We start from the raw sequence: 17,207 nt of genomic DNA, 5'->3' as shown, positions 1-17,207 counted from the left end.
ATTTCTGGGTCACTATGTCAAAGGTCAAAGTCGCTGTGACCTCTAATATAAAACTTTAACATAGCCTCTACAATAAAGGTGCTTCCACCTACAACTTTTAAACTTCATATGTACATTCACCTTTCTCATTTCTACACACCAAACCCATTTTTAGCTTGGCTGTTTTCGGAAAAACCCAAGGTATTGTCATAGCCAGCTCGTCGTCAGCCGTCCGCCGTAGGCATCGTGCTCAAACCTTAATATTGGCTCTAAAATCAAAGTGCTTCCACCTACAACTTTGAAACTTCATAAGTAGATGCACCTTGATGAGTTCTACACGCCACACCCAATTTTGGGTCACTAGGTCAAATGTCATGGTCACAGTGACCTCTAAAAAATAAAAAAATTCTGACAAGCTTTCGCAGCCGAGCGTTGGCAACTGTTATGCAGTGCTCTTGTTATTTCTTATTTTTGGAAGATAATGTAATTAATGACCACATCTCCATCTTTTTTGATTGAAGTATTAAGATAGGTCTCTTTACCTTTAAAAAGAAAAATAGATGAGCGGTCTGCACCCGCAAGGCGATGCTCTTGTTTTGACCATGGAATGTTGTTTCAACTTTGGCTGAGCAAGCTTCAATGAAGACCTATCTTGGGATAGTATTAGTGGTTGGTAATTTCAAGGTCCATGAAACTGTTACTAAAAATAGAATAAACGTTGATGCTGAATAACTTGAGTTTAGATGGACTTATTGCACAGAAATTGTTTATGTAGGTAGCATAGATGAATATCTACCTATGGATTGCTTTGGGACCTAGTCAGATTGATGTCAAGGTCACTTTAATTAAAAGTTGAAAACAGCAAACCGGAGTTTTCAGTTTATAACTTGAGTTACATAGAATAATCTTGAGGAAACTTCAGATATATCAAACTTGACTTTATATCCGGCAAGATGTTTTATTTAGGGTGTGTTGGGTAAAGGTCAAGGTAAAGTTTACTCAAAATAGAAGAATAGCATAAATTGCTCATTAACTTCAGGTCAGAAATATGTTTTGTACTGAAATTGTGTGTGTTAGGAGCTTATATACAGACCTACATTTGATCTGCATTTGGTGCCAGTCAGGTCGAGGTCACTAATAGAATTTGTGTTTGTTTGTGAATAATATGAGTGAGGACAGATGTTTTGCACTGAAATTGTGTGTCAATTAATGTTGCTTATTATTCAGACCCTGCTTGGATTATGGCCAGTCGAGTAAAGGTCAAGGTCACTATTTCTATCATTAGAAATAGCTGTTCCTGCTTAATAACTTATGTTTGTATAAAGATATTGGGCTTTTGTGTGTATGTAGTTGCATACATGTTTTCCTAGTTTGGGGGTTCACTTGAGACCAGTTGGGTCACGATCAAGGTCACCGCTTTATAGAATGCAAAAACTGTTGCTGCTCAATAGCTTTAGTGTTTATGCGGATATTGTTCTGAAATTTTATATGTTGGTAGCTTATATATATGCATACTTAGCCTGGGAATTTCAGACCATTTTATGGAGCAAGGTCAAGCAAGGTCATTGTTACTTTAAATAGAAAAAAAAGAGTTTTTTTGCCCAATCACTTTGGTATGGATGAAGGAATTTTGTGTGTTGGTAGCTAACATGAAGACGTAGTTTGGGGTTGCACAATAATTTAAATTAATAACTAAAAGCTTGAAAATCTGGTTTTGTGGCACTGATATGTTTCTTGTTTTAGACATTCAATGATGTTTTGTGATATATAGGAACAATTTTAAAGTTGTAGCTCGACAGCCTTGACCTTGTGCTAGTGAACTTAATAATAATACATGATATGTTTGCATTGTTTTCTATATTTGCATTAGGTCTTGTTTTTTTTTGTTAATTGTGAGTTAAAAAAGGCAATAACAGTAGACTTGAGGTACGGTTAAAAAAAATTAAATTGCTTCCAGAACGTACAAACATATAATAATCTATTACAATTTTGATACATTCATGGATAAAGGTGAGTGCCAGATTAACCTTAAAAACCATAATTGTGGTACGCGTGAAGCCTGTTAAAATTGATTTATTGTCTGTGTCCTTTACCAGACCATTATGAACTCTTCCTCTGTAGTCTATTTGTAAGCTAAGTCCTTATACAAATTAAATGTAATATTTTAATAAGAATACAAGATTTAAAATGTTTTCATTTTGCATTTAATCGAAATGTTAGCTGTTTTTTGTAATCATTCTTTTCTGTAAAAGGGCGAATTGACATTTGCCGCACATTGTTGATTTACATGCTGATAGGGCTTTTGAATAGGATTGCAATTTCAATGGCTGCAAAAACCAATTTAACTTCATTGCAGTGGTATATTTACATTATTCAATTAAGTTTGCCAAAACTTAATACAAAGTAACACGTACAAATCCTGTTTAATACGAAACATTGGCCATTGCTGGAAGCATTCATTACTTTTAAAGGCTTTGATAAATGTTTTGATGAGAAATTCGTTACTTTAGCAAAATTATCTTTTTTGAAGTAATAACTGGACTGTTATTAATAGAAGTTTGTGCGATACACAACACTTTATGTGTCAACCTTATGGATTAGCATTGTTTGAAAATTGAATACAAAATTATTGGATTTCAATAAGTCGCTTGAACATAAAGCTTCACACTGATAAAGTTCACTTAACATGTAGTCAGTCGGGATTTCTAACAAGTTTGATGTTTCATAGTTTTCATTACGTCTTGTTTCTTGTAAAAGTTTTGAAATGTTAGAACGTATGAGGACAATTCATGATATGCAGGTAAGTTGGAAGTTATAAACCCTAATACATTGTCATTAATAATATACTGAGGATATATGATATACTTAAGAAAACATACAATTTATATGAACCTTCTTAAAAGCTGTTTTTTAAGCTCACATGAGCATATAGCTTATGGGTAGTTTTTGGGATACTGTGTTGTTGCTTGTAACTGGTCCGTCAATCCGTGTTTTATTGCGTGCGTGCAACGACGTCTCTCTTTTGAATCCTTGGCGGATTTTGATGACACTTTACGGAAATGATCCTTGAATGACCGTCTTGTGAGCCTCTTTTTGGGAAAACTGGGCTTAATGTGTTTAAACTATCATCCCAGATTTAAGCCTGTGAAGTCCGCACATGCTTATAAGGGAGGACACGTACTGCCTACACTGCAGGATTTGCCTTTGGAAGAAACCTACAAATGAAAAATTCCATAAAAGCTGAAACTGTCATCCCTGATTAGCCCAGATTCCGCACAATAAGGGTCATGTGATAAGAGAAGGGGCAGTAAAGTGTCCATACAATGTCCGTGCTGTCCCCAAACAAACTTCATATAACACATGGCATTGAATGTTCAATACTAAAATCCATGAAACTGTGTTGAAATATTTTTAACTGTGTATGACCATTGAATGAAACAGAACAACTATTTCAGGTAAAAATTATAAGTTGCGCATGTTAATATGTATTGTTTGATTACTCATGTTTCGACTTTATTGTTGAACAATTTCTGCAGATTGTCTGAAACCTGATAATGGAACATCATGTTTTGTAGCAAAATACTAATATTTTCCAATTTTTCTTTTTGAGTGAACAGAAAATTTGCGGTATACATTATGGCATTGTGACATTCTGATAAGAGGCAACAGTATTGTGAATTTGTGAAATTATGCATTTAAATGCAGTGAGAAGTGAGAGAGGGTGAGGTTGGTGTGAACAATTAGTGTGAATATGCACTCACCAACTAAACACATCAAGAAAACAGCCGTAGAAGTAAGTGGACTAGTGATGTTTAGTTGGAATTTTAGTACCGTTATGGTAGTTGTGGCATGGTGTTTCATAAATGTTTGGTAGTGAATTATTACATTTGAGCCTTGCTTTGGAAAAACGGGGCTTAGTGCAATTACAAAAATTGTCGTCCCAGCTTAGCCTGGGAAGTCTGCACAAGCAAATCAGTTACAACACCTTCTGCGTAAACCAGAATTTGGCTTAACCCTTTGCATGCTGGGAAATTTGTCGTCTGCTAAAGTGTTGTCTGCTCAATTTCTAAAATTATATTTTTTTCAAAGAATACTATCAGAATAGCAAACAGTTTGGATCCTGATGAGACGCCACGTTCTGTGGCGTCTCATCTGGATCCAAACTGTTTGCAAAGGCCGTTAAAATTCGGTTCCTGCACTGAAAGGGTTAAGGAAGAGACTTCCTTGAAACAAAAATACCATAAATGCAGGCTGTCAAGCGGTCATACTTTTTCCTACTTTTTCCTACTATTTCCTACTTTTTCATCAGGATCCTACTTTTTCCTATTTTTTTACCAAATCTTCCTACTATTCCTACTTTTTCATTTTCAATTGAGAATATTTTTTTTAAATAGTTTATTTAGTAAACTTGCAGAATGAATGAATCAATGGCATGACTGTATCCCTGTTAATGTGCATTCATCTAGATGAGACCTGACAATTAACCCATGCTGACTGTCTTCTAGCACCTCTTCAGGAAGCATAAATATTTATTTCTTATGTAACTTTTGAAAATATTGACTTTTTTTTTTTAAGTAACAATAGTGCCTTGTTTACTTCCTTAGCATTTGTACACTGCAGACTTCACATACCTTACACAGTTCCCAGTGATGCAAGAGCTGAGGGCACCCATTGTTTATTCCAGTTTTATTTTGTCTCTATTGACAACAATTTGACCAAACCTTATGCATGTTTACATGATATTGCTGTTTGGAATGTAGAGATATAGAGATACATGTATTGTATGAGTGGTTATGAAATATGGAATTTATTACACAAGTTATTGGAAAAAGATAAAACTGATGCTTTGCTGAGTTTTCATCATTTACAAATATAATGTAAAAAATTCTGTATTACATGACAACAGATATGATGTTCTATTGATATCATAGGTACATCATGTTTAGTAATTGAAGATAAATGCACAGAGCCTAAATGTCCCGATACATTTTTGTGCTCCGGGTAGGGTGGCATATAGCAGTTGTACTGTCAGTCCGTTTGTCTGTCTGTCTGTCTGTCTGTCAGTGTGTCTGTCCGAAAACTTTAATATGGGCCATAACTATTGCAATATTGATTTTGAAGATAGCAACTTGATATTTGGCATGCATGTGTATATCATGGAGCTGAACATTTTGAGTGGTGAAAGGTGAAGGTCATCCTTCAAGGTCAAAAGTAAAAAAGTACAATCCAAGGGAAGTAATAAGCTTTAAAAGGGAGATATTTTCTAAACCTGCCAAATGATATATTGAAATTTTATTTCAAAGCGGCGCAATAGTGGGCATTGTGTTTCTGACAAACACAATTCTTGTCTAATGATGCCATAGCTAGTGAGGTAACTTCAAGGTGTTACAGCGTAGTATTAAAATTATTTAACGGCATTATTACACTCAGGCGAAGTAATCAATAATGTAAAAACCATTATTTGAAACTGGAATAAACAATGTAGTGCAACTGTTTCATTGCCCAATCAATGATGTCATAAAAGATGTCAGGTGATAAGGTCCGATCTCCAGTATCTCCAATCTGCTCTACAATGACCAGTCATTTTGAATGTAACTTAAGTTATTATAACTGCACCCTATTGTCAATTTAAAGGTTTCACAATGTAGCTGTAGCAGAGCATTGACACTGGTTTATATACTAGTATTAATCTTGTACAACAAGTTGGTGTATCACTAAATAAATTTGGTCTTCTGCTTAAGGATATAACATGCACAATATATTACCATTTTTATATCCATACACAGAAGACCTCAAACCACTTAATTATTTGATGAGACACCAAAATGAACAGCATCTTATTATACTTCTTTATCAGGGTAGCTTTGCTTGAAACTTAATTATCATAGATACACTAAGTGCTAAAATGCCTAGTGGGAAAACAAAGTTTAACCCTTCATGGATGGAGAAGTTGGACAACAGTGGAAAAACACTTGGATCATGGTGCAAGAGAGATACCGGCAATGAGTTTGCAAGATATTTTACTGTCTAAATGAAGTCCATCTTGTTGTAATTCTGGTGCTAATCAACTGATAAGTCATGCAGATGGATAAAAACACAAGGAAAACATGAAATACATGCATGATAATTCACAAAAGCGTGGAAGTGCCCCAAAGCCAAGCAGCTCTCAGGGTGGTGGGGATAAATCTATCTGTATGTAAGTACAACCATCACACAAGGAACAGATACAAAAGGCTGAAATCTTCTGGGCCCTTAAGGTAGCTTCAAGTGGGTATCCATACAGAACATGTGATGGCACTCCTGCTCTGTTTCAAGCTATGTTTCCTGGACCTGTGTCTAAAAAATTAGTATTATGTATTCCTACTTTTGAGGGAAAAGTTCCTACTTTTTCCTACTATTTTCCTACTTTTCTTGCAAAAGTAGTTCCTATTTTTTCCTACTTTTTGAAAAAAGGTCACTTGACAGCCTGTAAATGCTGAAAATGATTTCTCTGCTTAGCCTTGAGGGGCTGCACGGGATAATCTGGGAGGAAACTTACGCACATATATCATTATCCCCATTTTCACGGAGCGAGGTATATTTAAATTTCATGTAGTTGGATAGTGAATTTTTGTTAAATTTTTATGTTCTTGGCAATAGCTCTTGGTATTTTAAGTTTTTTTTTTATGTTTTGTTAACCTAAACAATCTAGCGGTGATATACAGTAGAATCTGTTATGCTTTATGAATAATTTTGTTTATTTTATATGATACTTTTATGTTTATTTTCCTTATAACAAAACCTGTTTACAATTGATAGCAGTAAAGTTTCAAATTCTGGTTCTTTTTTTGGAAACAATGTTACAAATTAATGACATTAAAGTTTTGAAGTATTGTTTTTAGCTCACCTGAGCACAATGTGCTAATGGATGGTGAGCTTTTGTGATCGCCTTTTGTCCGTCGTCCATCTTCAACATTTTGCCTTGTGAACACTCTAGAGGCCACATTTATTATCCGATCTTCATGAAACTTGGTCACAACATTTGTCCCATTGATACCTCGACTGAGTTTGAAACTGGGTCATGCTGGGTCAAAAACTCGGTCACTAAGAACAAAAAAAAGAAAAACCTTGTGAACACTGTAGAAGTCGCATTTGATGCCCAATCTTCATGTAACTTTGTCAAAATGTTTGTCTAAATGATATGTTGGTTGAGTTCAATAATGGTTCCGGTCCGTTGAAAAACATGGCTACCAGGGGGCGGGGCAGTATTCCTTATATAGCTATAGAGAAACCTTGTGAACACTCTAGAAGTAATAATTTTTGCCCTATCATCATGAAACTTGTTCAAAACATTGGTTTCATTGATATCTCGGACGAGTTTAAAAATGGTCCAGATCGGTGAAAAAACATGGCCGCCAGGGGGCGGGGCAGTTTTCTCTATATGTATATAGTGAAAACATGTGAATACTCTAGAAGTCACATTTTTGGTCCAATCTTAATGAAATTTGGTCAGAACATGTGTATTCTGGATATGATGGTTGAGTTCGAAAATGGTTTGGATCGGTAAAAAAAGCTTGTGAACACTCTAGAAGTCACATTTTTTGCCTAATCATCATAATTTTTTTTCTAAACATTGATTTGATAAATATCTCGGACGAGTTCGAAAATGGTCATGATGGGTGAAAAAACATGGCCACCAGAGGGTGGGGCAGTTTTCTCTATATGTATATAGTGAAAACATGTGAACATTCTAGAAGACACATTTTTTGCCCAATCTTCATGAAATTTGGTCAGAACATTTGTTTCCTGGATACGACAGTTGAGTTCGAAAATGGTTTGGATAGGTAAAAAAAACATGGCCGCCAGGGGGGTGGGGTCTTTTTCCTTATATTTATATAGTACTTAAGCTTGTGAACACTCTAGTTTCCTGATTTTCTGGCAGTTTTGTCTGAGCTTTCCTTTTCCTTCCTGCTGGTTTACCTCTTCCAGACATTTTGTGATGCTTTTGTTATATAACTAAGAAATATCTCGGCAGATTAATGTAGATTTTTTAATTTCGATTTTTTCTGTAGGTTTTATCCTTGGAATCCAATGCCAGAAAGGAAGTGATCTCAGAACTTTCTAGTTATAGAATGGGCAGTAACTCTTACTCAGGAATTTGAGAGAACTCTTTATTAATTAAAATACTAGTATGCTCAAGATACTCTCCCTTGAATGGTCCACATTTCTGCTAAAATAAACTGGGTTTTATTGTTTAATACAATAACCCACATAATCAAAGATTTGTATTTAAAACGGATTTATTGATTTTTAATTGGAAATATAATTGCATGGTGAGTCTGAAAATAGTTCATTATTGTTATTAAATAAACAAGGCTCTCAGGGGGGGTGGTAGTTTTTTTGTATATCTACAGTTGTTTATAGTGAAACATTGTGAATACTTTTAGTCACATTTTTAGTTCAATCTGAATGACACTTGCCGAGTGCAAATGTTGTTATCATATCTTGATTTAGTTTATTCAATTAGTTTTAATAATATCATCTTCAAACATGGTGACAATCTTTATGAGCGTTATATTTTTTGCTCATGGTGAACTTTTGTGATCACCTTTTGTCAATTGTCTGTCTTCCGTTGTGCGTCATGAATATTTGCCTTGTTAACACTGTAGCGGCCACATTTATTGTCGGATCTTCATGAAACTTTGTCAGAAGATTTGTCCAAATGATATCTTGAACAAGTTAACAAATGGTTAAGGTCTGTTGAAAAACATGGCCGCCAGGGGGCCATTTGTTGTTCATTCTTCATGAAACTTGGTTAGAACATTTGTTCCATTGATATCTTGGGCTGCAAAAAACAGGTCATTTCTTTTTATCTCAGGTGAGCGACATTGGGGCTTTCAGGCCCTCTTGTTTTGTTAAAGTCTGCAACATGCTTGTTTGCATTGTGGATATAAGGACAACAAAGCTGTTTCATCAAAGATCTAAGTTATACAATGTTTGGTAACATAGACTGGTATGAAATTTATATATATATATATATATATATATATATATATATATATATATATATATATATGTATATATATATATATATATATATATATATATATATATATATATATATATATATATATATAATATATGATAACTTTTTGTATTTGTTTTACAAAAAATCAGCAAATTGTTTTACATGTATAATGTACCTCCAATACCTTATTCAAGTGCATATTATGTATAAGTTAGTTGTTATCCTCCGCCATATGTGGAGGGGTATTGTTTTGGCGTTGTCCGTCCGTCTTTCCGTCCGTCCGGAGCCATATCTTGGAAGTGCTTTGGCGGATTTCATTGAAACTTGGTATGAGTATATACCGGTATATGGATAAGATGATGATGCAACCCAAATGGCATTTTACACCATCTGTTAATAACAGAGTTATGGCCCTTTATATCTTGAAAAAATGCTTTTTTGAGTGTAAAATATAACACTTTTGTGTCCAGAAGCATATTGGCGGAGAATATCAATTCAACGAATTTGCTTGTTTTTATAATTTATTAGTTGTATGTCATGTTCTTTTTTCATTAAAATGTATTTAAACTGTTAATTGATTCATACTTTCTAATCATGCTAGAATTCATTTACAAGTATTGACTGTGCAAAAATATCTTTAACCCTTTCCCACTCAGAGGCAAAGTAACTCGCTGTCTGTTCAGAGTTTGCTGCTCATCAGTGTTGAGGGTTGGGATTGGACTTTAAAACTTGAATCTAGTATTAAAAGGTCTTTAATTAAATCTAACCTTCTAAAGGACTACAAACACATCAAAATATGTATCTAAGTGGTAAAGTATTATTTGTTCAATTTTTCATATTGCACAAAAATATGCGTTAAAAACGTTACATCCCATCATGCAGTATTCATTTATAACAAATGTTATGTTATTAAATTAATGTGGACTTTGTCCTGTTCTGTGCAATGATGTTTATGTAATTAGTTTTTGTTATATTGTTGTTATTGTATCTTTAATTGTATTGATTGTAAAGTACATTAGTCTGTCACTTAAATGAATTTTATTTGATATAAATTCTTAAAATATTACCCAATTTTTATCGCAATTTTTTTTCTGTATATTGCTTAGCAACAGTTGATGTTTCATGCAATCACAATAAGATATTTCTGAATGAAGATAAATCATTAATTCATCTGAATTTCATTGTCAAAACCGTGTTACCTGCATTTATAATTAAATGACAAATTTTAAATAATGTAATGAATAAATCCTGTTTAAACAAGGAATACAGGACTTTTAATATAGAAACTAGACTTTTATTAGATTTTCCATTCTTATTTTATCTTTGAATGTTAATGTATGCAGTACCCTTTCATTGCATATTGCTCTTTTTGTCAGTTAAATAAATTTGTGCAAGGTTATGTTCTTTTGTTACATTGACATTTCTTATTATGTGTTTAGTGTAAATTTAATTTACAACATAGTTTGGCTCTTGTTACTTACATTTAAACTGAGTTATATTCTACCTCTTAAGGAGTAACATGCTCATGGTGAGAATTTGTCATTGCCTTTTATACCTGTTTGTCGTGCTTTTTCAGCATTTACCTAATGTGAATACTCAAAGTGTCACATTCATATAAATATTGCCCAATCTGTAAAGACTTGAAGAGAAAATTTGTCCCAATGTTATCTTGACCAAGTTGTGAAACCTGCTCAGAACATAAAAATGTGTTAATTAATTGGCTGAGTTTGAAAAAAAGTATAAATAAAAAATCTTCAAACATGCTTGAAGCACTTTTCAGATGTACATGTCAAAATATATAAATTCAGCAGTGGATACTTAATTTTTAGCTCGGCTGTTTTCGGAGAAAACCGAGGTATTGTCATAGCCGGTTCGGCGTCTGGCGTCTGCCGTCCTGCGTCTGCTGTTCGCCGTCCGCATCATGCTAAAACCTTAACAAAAAATTGGCTCTAAAATCAAAGTGCTTCCACCTACAACTTTGAAACTTCATATGTAGCTGCACCTTGATGAGTTCAACACGCCACACCCATTTTTGGGTCACTAGATCAAAGGTCATGGTCACTGTGACCTCTAATATAAAACTTTAACATAGGCTCTAAAATCAAAGCTTTCATTTATTTAAAACTGCACCCAGAGCCGAGTATGGCACCCGCTATGCGGTGCTTTTGTTTTAATATTAATGAGCTTTGTGTGTTTCAGATTTTATTTGCAATTGAACCTTTAAGACTTGCTATGATACCAATGAATTATACCATCTCTTTTCAGGATGAAATAAAAACAGAAACCAGAAAGAAGAACATCCTGATTTTGGTGTTAAACTACCTCAATGAAGAAGGGTATGCATTATAATATTTTACTTTGCTTTTCAACACCATGTTGCAGTAACAAGCAACATTGGATGGTTTTTATGCTGACCTGGCATTTTGATGCGGAAGTCTTTAGTGATTGTCTTGTTTGTTTGTTTGTCCTCCCTTTTTATCTGTAACACCTGCAGTAGATTTGATTTCCATCAATGATCGGAAAGTTAAAAAAATACAAAATTATTCTTAGCTTGTCTGTTTTCGGAGAAAACACCAGGTATTGTCATAGCCAGCTCGTTGTCCACCGTCGTCGTTGGCTCTAAAATCAAAGTGCTTCCACCTACAACTTTGAAACTTCATATGTAGATGATGAGACTTAATGGGCTTAATTCATGTGCGTAAAGTGTCATCCCAGATTAGCCTGTGCAGTCCACACAGGCATCAGGGATGACACTTTCCGGTTTTTATGGAAGTTTTCATCTTAAGGAAGTCTCTTCCTAACAAAAATCTAGTTTCAGTGGAAAGTGTCCTCCCAGATTAGCCTGTGCCAACTCCACTTTCAGCACATGCAATTAAGCCCAATTTTCCCAGATCTAGGCTAGTTTATGTAGTTTTCTTACCGCTCTGTGTAAGTTTCTTGCATATTTTAGGATATTTGGCGAACTTGACATAGTAGTAGGACTCATATTCCATGACGATGGTGTCCTGATCATTGATGAGTTCTGCACGCCACACCCATTTTTGGGTCACAAGCTCAAAGATCAAGGCCATTGTGACCTTTATTTATTTTTAAATAACAATTTTTCTTCTGGCAAGCTATCATTTATTCAGAACTGCACCCGCAGCCGAGCGTTTGCACCCGCTTTGCGGTGCTCTTGTTAATGTATAATTTTGTACAATACAATCCTGATGTAAAACCGTATTCATAAAGTTAATCAATATTTGTGTATTGAATAATGGAAGCCATGTTGCATAATTTATCAACATGGATTTGATTTTTACTTCTTGAAAACATTCTCAGATCACTAGGCAGCGTCAAATTGTAATTGGTAACATGCAAACACGGCTAGAGCCCTCCTTGAAATGGAAATTGAAAACTAAGTGATTGATATATCCATGTTTTCAAAGTTTGTTTTTGTATGAAATGATTTATGAGATACATGTTTATACAACTATGAACATGATTTTCAGTTCATCTTTGAGTTTAAAACAATTTTGAAATACATGCAATCAATATTTTCTGTAAGCAATTTTAAGTGCTGAAAGGTCAGAGCTTGTACATATTGAACATGCTCTTGCAGATTAATACAACTATTTCAACTGTTGCTTTGCAAAGTTTGTTCATATACCTTTTCCTGACTTTAAACAGATATGTTCTCTCTACCTATGAAATTTGTTAAGGATTAATTTCCATTGAATATATATTTTTTCTAGTTCTTTTTTGAGTTACATCTTTTTCCCTTAAGCATGTGATTTCCAAACAAGTGTAATGATATGATAAAGTGGCTGATAAATTTGCATTACAGTGACATTTGCTGAAGTAATGTGTGTAGTAAGTTTGTCTCATTTCACAGGTTCTAATTGTCAAAGAACATTCTTATTCTCACAGTATTCATCTTTAAAATGAATCCACCCATTCACTCAAATGGACAGTAAAATGCGATAATCATTCTCATTGGTGAAACCAATCGAAATACTTAAGATCTCAAATATATCAAGCTTTTTCATTGGTGAAAACAAAAAGAAATCAAATCTCAAATGTAACAATCATTTCGATTGGTAAATCCAAGGAAAATAATAACTAATATTGTAAAGTCATTCTGATTGGTGAATATTTCAAGTTCAGACTAAGTTCAAGATCTAGAATTAGGGACTTATGAATTGTGTGTCGGGTTTCTTTTTGCAGGTACCTGGACTCGGCTGCAGCCCTCGGTAGGGAGACTAATATCGATGTCACAAAGTTCGAGGTGTGCGACAACATCGACCTGGACACCATCGTCATGGAATATGAGTCCTACTACTATGTCAAGTTCGCCAAATATCCTAAAATATGCAAGAAACTTACACAGAGCGGTAAGAAAACTACATAAACTAGCCTAGATCTGGGAAAATTGGGCTTAATTGCATGTGCTGAAAGTGGAGTTGGCACAGGCTAATCTGGGAGGACACTTTCCACTGAAACTAGATTTTTGTTAGGAAGAGACTTCCTTAAGATGAAAACTTCCATAAAAACCGGAAAGTGTCATCCCTGATGCCTGTGTGGAATGCACAGGCTATTCTGGGATGACACTTTACGCACATGAATTAAGCCCAGTTTTCTCAGAATGAGGCTCGAACGATCTGTTCAATGCTGACTATGAACAAGGTTTTCTGGCTTGAATCTTTTTGTGAATTAGTTATTTGAATATTTAGTTTATAATGTCATTGATGTTATCTTTGATTAAATTATTATGCCCCCCTTCGAAGAAGAGGGGGTATATTGTTTTGCACATGTCGGTCGGTCGGTTGGTCCGTCCACCAGATGGTTTCGGATGATAACTCAAGAACGCTTAGGCCTAGGATCATGAAACTTCATAGGTACATTGATCATGACTGGCAGATGGCCCCTATTGATTTTCAGGTCACTAGGTCAAAGGTCAAGGTTACAGTGACTCAAAATAGTAAAATGGTTTCCGGATGATAACTCAAGAATGCTTAGGCCGAGGATCATGAAACTTCATAGGTACATTGATAATGACTGGCAGATGACCCCTATTGATTTTCAGGTCACTAGGTCAAAGGTCAAGGTCACAGTGACTTGAAATAGTAAAATGGTTTCTGGATGATAACTCAAGAATGCTTACGCCTAGGATCATGAAACTACATAGGTACATCGATCATGACTGGCAAATGACCCCTATTGATTTTCAGGTCACTAGGTCAACGGTCAAGGTCACAGTGACTCGAAACAGTAAAATGGTTTTATGATGATAACTCAAGAATAATAAGGCCTAGGATCATGAAACTGCATAGGTACATTGATCATGAATGGCAGATGACCCCTATTGATTTTCAGGTCAAAGGTCAAGGTCACAGTGACAAAAAACGTATTCACGCAATGGCTGCCACTACAACTGACAGCCCATATGGGGGGCATGCACGTTTTACAAACAGCCCTTGTATTTGTTCTTCATAAACTCACCTTAGTACTTAATTCTTATGGCGAGCTTTAAGTGATAACTTTTTGTTCTTTTCTTTTCGTCCTAAAAATTTACCATGTGAACACTTTGTAAATCGCTTTTTTGTGGAATCTTAATAAACTTGTTCTGATGGTATCTCAGACAAGTTTGAACCTGGGCCATGTGATGTCAAAATCTTAAGTCAATAGGTTTAAAAGTTTAAGCTTTCACAGAAGACCTGTTTGGTAGAGTTGGTTCCATTCTTTGGAAGCACATCAACATCAGGGAAAACTGGGTAGTTTTCTTATATGCCTTAGATTTTGAAAACTTAGCATATTTCTTTTATTTGGATTTTGAAATAGTTTCATAGAAATGATCCTAACATTTTGTAAAGACTTTATAGACTTCTGACATTCGTCATGCATATTTCCCAGATCACTTGTTTGTATCCTGATGCAGGTCATTTCAGTAAATAAATGATAAATGAAGAAGCTTGTGAATGCTAAGTGCTTCTCAATAAAAAGAAAACAAGTTACCTGCCCCTTAGATGAGGGAGAATTGTGTGCCTTATATTTTTCATGTAAAGTAGAATTTTTCTACGACATGGTTTATTTTCATTATTTTGAGAGTTTTATGATTTTAAATTGTATAAGTGCTAATGGTATTGGTTAGTTTAAATTATCACAAGCTTAATCTGTACAGGAACTAAAGAATGTTTGAGCCAAGCTCAGAGAAAACTGGGCTACATACATGCAAGTGTGTAAAGTGTCATCCCATATAAGCCTGTGACGTCGGCACAAGCTAAGCAAGTGTGTAAAGTGTCATCCCATATAAGCCTGTGACGTCGGCACAAGCTAAGCAAGTGTGTAAAGTGTCATCCCATATTAGCCTGTGACGTCGGCACAAGCTAAGCAAGTGTGTAAAGTGTCATCCCATATAAGCCTGTGACGTCGGCACAAGCTAAGCAAGTGTGTAAAGTGTCATCCCATATTAGCCTGTGACGTCGGCACAAGCTAAGCAAGTGTGTAAAGTGTCATCCCATATTAGCCTGTGACGTCGGCACAAGCTAAGCAAGTGTATTAAGTGTCATCCCATATTAGCCTGTGACGTCGGCACAAGCTAAGCAAGTGTATTAAGTGTCATCCCATATTAGCCTGTGACGTCGGCACAAGCTTATAAGGGAAGACACTTTCCACTAAGATTTGACTTTTAAAAATGGTTTAGAAGATACTTCCTTTTTAGGAATGATTCCATAAAAGCTCCATTCCTGATTAGCCTGTGCAGACAGCACTGGCTATATTGGGACGAAACTTTACGCACATGCATTAAGCCAGGTTTTCCTAGACCGCATATCAAATATTTAAGATATATCACAATAGAGATCAATACTGGAACTTTTTGTTCACATAAATTGGATGATACAATTTGTAATATTTTTTGTAGCAAGAGGTAGTAGAGGTAAAAGAAATGACAATCCAGTAGAAACTGCACAGTAGACTATTTGCAAAGTGCAATGGACCTGGTTTGCACAATTTTAAATGTTTGTAATTGTTTTGGAGATTCTAAGCTACTTTTTATGTATTGTTAAAATATAGCGTATAATTATTAAATTTAGAAAAACTGTTTGAATTAATGAAAAATAAGGCCAGTATTCTCACTGACAGATGTTCAAAATTTATGAAAAATGTTAACAAATCATGTCATCCTAAAGCTAGTTTCTTCTTATAAATGGAAGAACTTAATACAGAACTTACTGATAATAAAATAATTTCATATTCATAAGCAAATATAACAAGGTGATTTTTTTATCAAAAAAAGTATTATGTAACACTTAACATTAAATCAAAACCCCCTGATAAAGGTAAGTTTAGAGGCACTTTATGACTGATAAATGCTGAAAAATGGTAACCTATTTTGAGGTTATTGTTGCAATATGACATGACTGGTGGTTTGTTTGCATGAACAAGTGAAAATAGCATACAGTGAATTCATGAGGGGTTGTTGTTGGTTTCCTTGCAGGCTACCCCACAGGTATGGCGGTTGTTGGTTGCAGTGGTTGGTTGTGTGTAACCATTTTCATTAACATGTCTTTTTTCAGGGCTAACTGACAACCCCTTCAAGCTTTCTCTAACTACAAAAGGCATACCAAAAAGTACGAGCCTTGCCCTGGGAAAATGGGATGACTGCATGTACATAAAGTGCCATGGCTGATAAGCCTGTGCAGTCCGTACAGGCTAATAAGGGACGACACTTTCTGCCTAAACATAATTGTGCACTAGTTAGACAAGTTTTCCTTTAAGAAAAAATACCTTAAAGGCAGAAAGTGGTGTTTTTACCTGATTATCATTTGTTGATTGCACATGCTAAACTGGAATGTCACTTTATGCATGTGCATTAAGCCCCATTTTGCCGGAGTGCAGCTCATATGTGTCTGTTTCAGGTTACCTGATTTCCCTTACAAATGCTCTGACCCCAGAACATTTTAAGGTGTTAATGTTGAGTTTTGTTGTTGTTTTTCATTTCAACTGTTTAATCTATTGCTGTATAGAAGGGTCATGTAAAAAAAATCAAACAAGTATGTTAACTATTACATGTACCTATGTCAACTTTCATGTGCACCTATGCTTAGCCCTTTACCACTTAGAAACGTATTTTGACGAATTTGTAGTCCCAAAGAAAGTCAAATTTAATTAAAGACCTTACAAGATTCAAGTTTTAAAGACTTCATTTCCAACCCTTAGATATAGAAGAAGCAGCAAACAG

At 35.0% G+C, this 17,207-nt stretch overlaps 1 protein-coding gene across 11 annotated transcripts in view; it reads left to right on the top strand.

The window, feature by feature from the left end:
* The window catches only part of LOC127876194 (katanin p60 ATPase-containing subunit A-like 2), a 63,427-nt gene that overhangs the window by 15,870 nt on the left and 30,350 nt on the right, over positions 1-17,207 (top strand). For 6 of the 11 annotated variants that reach the window (XM_052421239.1, XM_052421233.1, XM_052421237.1 and 3 more), the window contains exons 2-4: positions 11,252-11,322; positions 13,193-13,359; positions 16,543-16,596. In XM_052421239.1, coding sequence (XP_052277199.1) covers positions 11,252-11,322; positions 13,193-13,359; positions 16,543-16,596 — 292 coding nt within the window. Of the gene's footprint in view, positions 1-2,661; positions 2,780-11,251; positions 11,323-12,818; positions 12,839-13,192; positions 13,360-16,542; positions 16,597-17,207 lie in introns of those variants that run through there. The other 5 variants (XM_052421238.1, XM_052421236.1, XM_052421234.1 and 2 more) reach the window with 3 other exon arrangements.

This window comes from Dreissena polymorpha, chromosome 4 (genome assembly GCF_020536995.1).
Source record: "Dreissena polymorpha isolate Duluth1 chromosome 4, UMN_Dpol_1.0, whole genome shotgun sequence".
NCBI classification, from domain to species: Eukaryota; Metazoa; Mollusca; class Bivalvia; order Myida; family Dreissenidae; genus Dreissena; species Dreissena polymorpha.
Note: the sequence above shows the minus strand (reverse complement) of the source record. Positions and strands in the feature narration are given on the sequence as shown.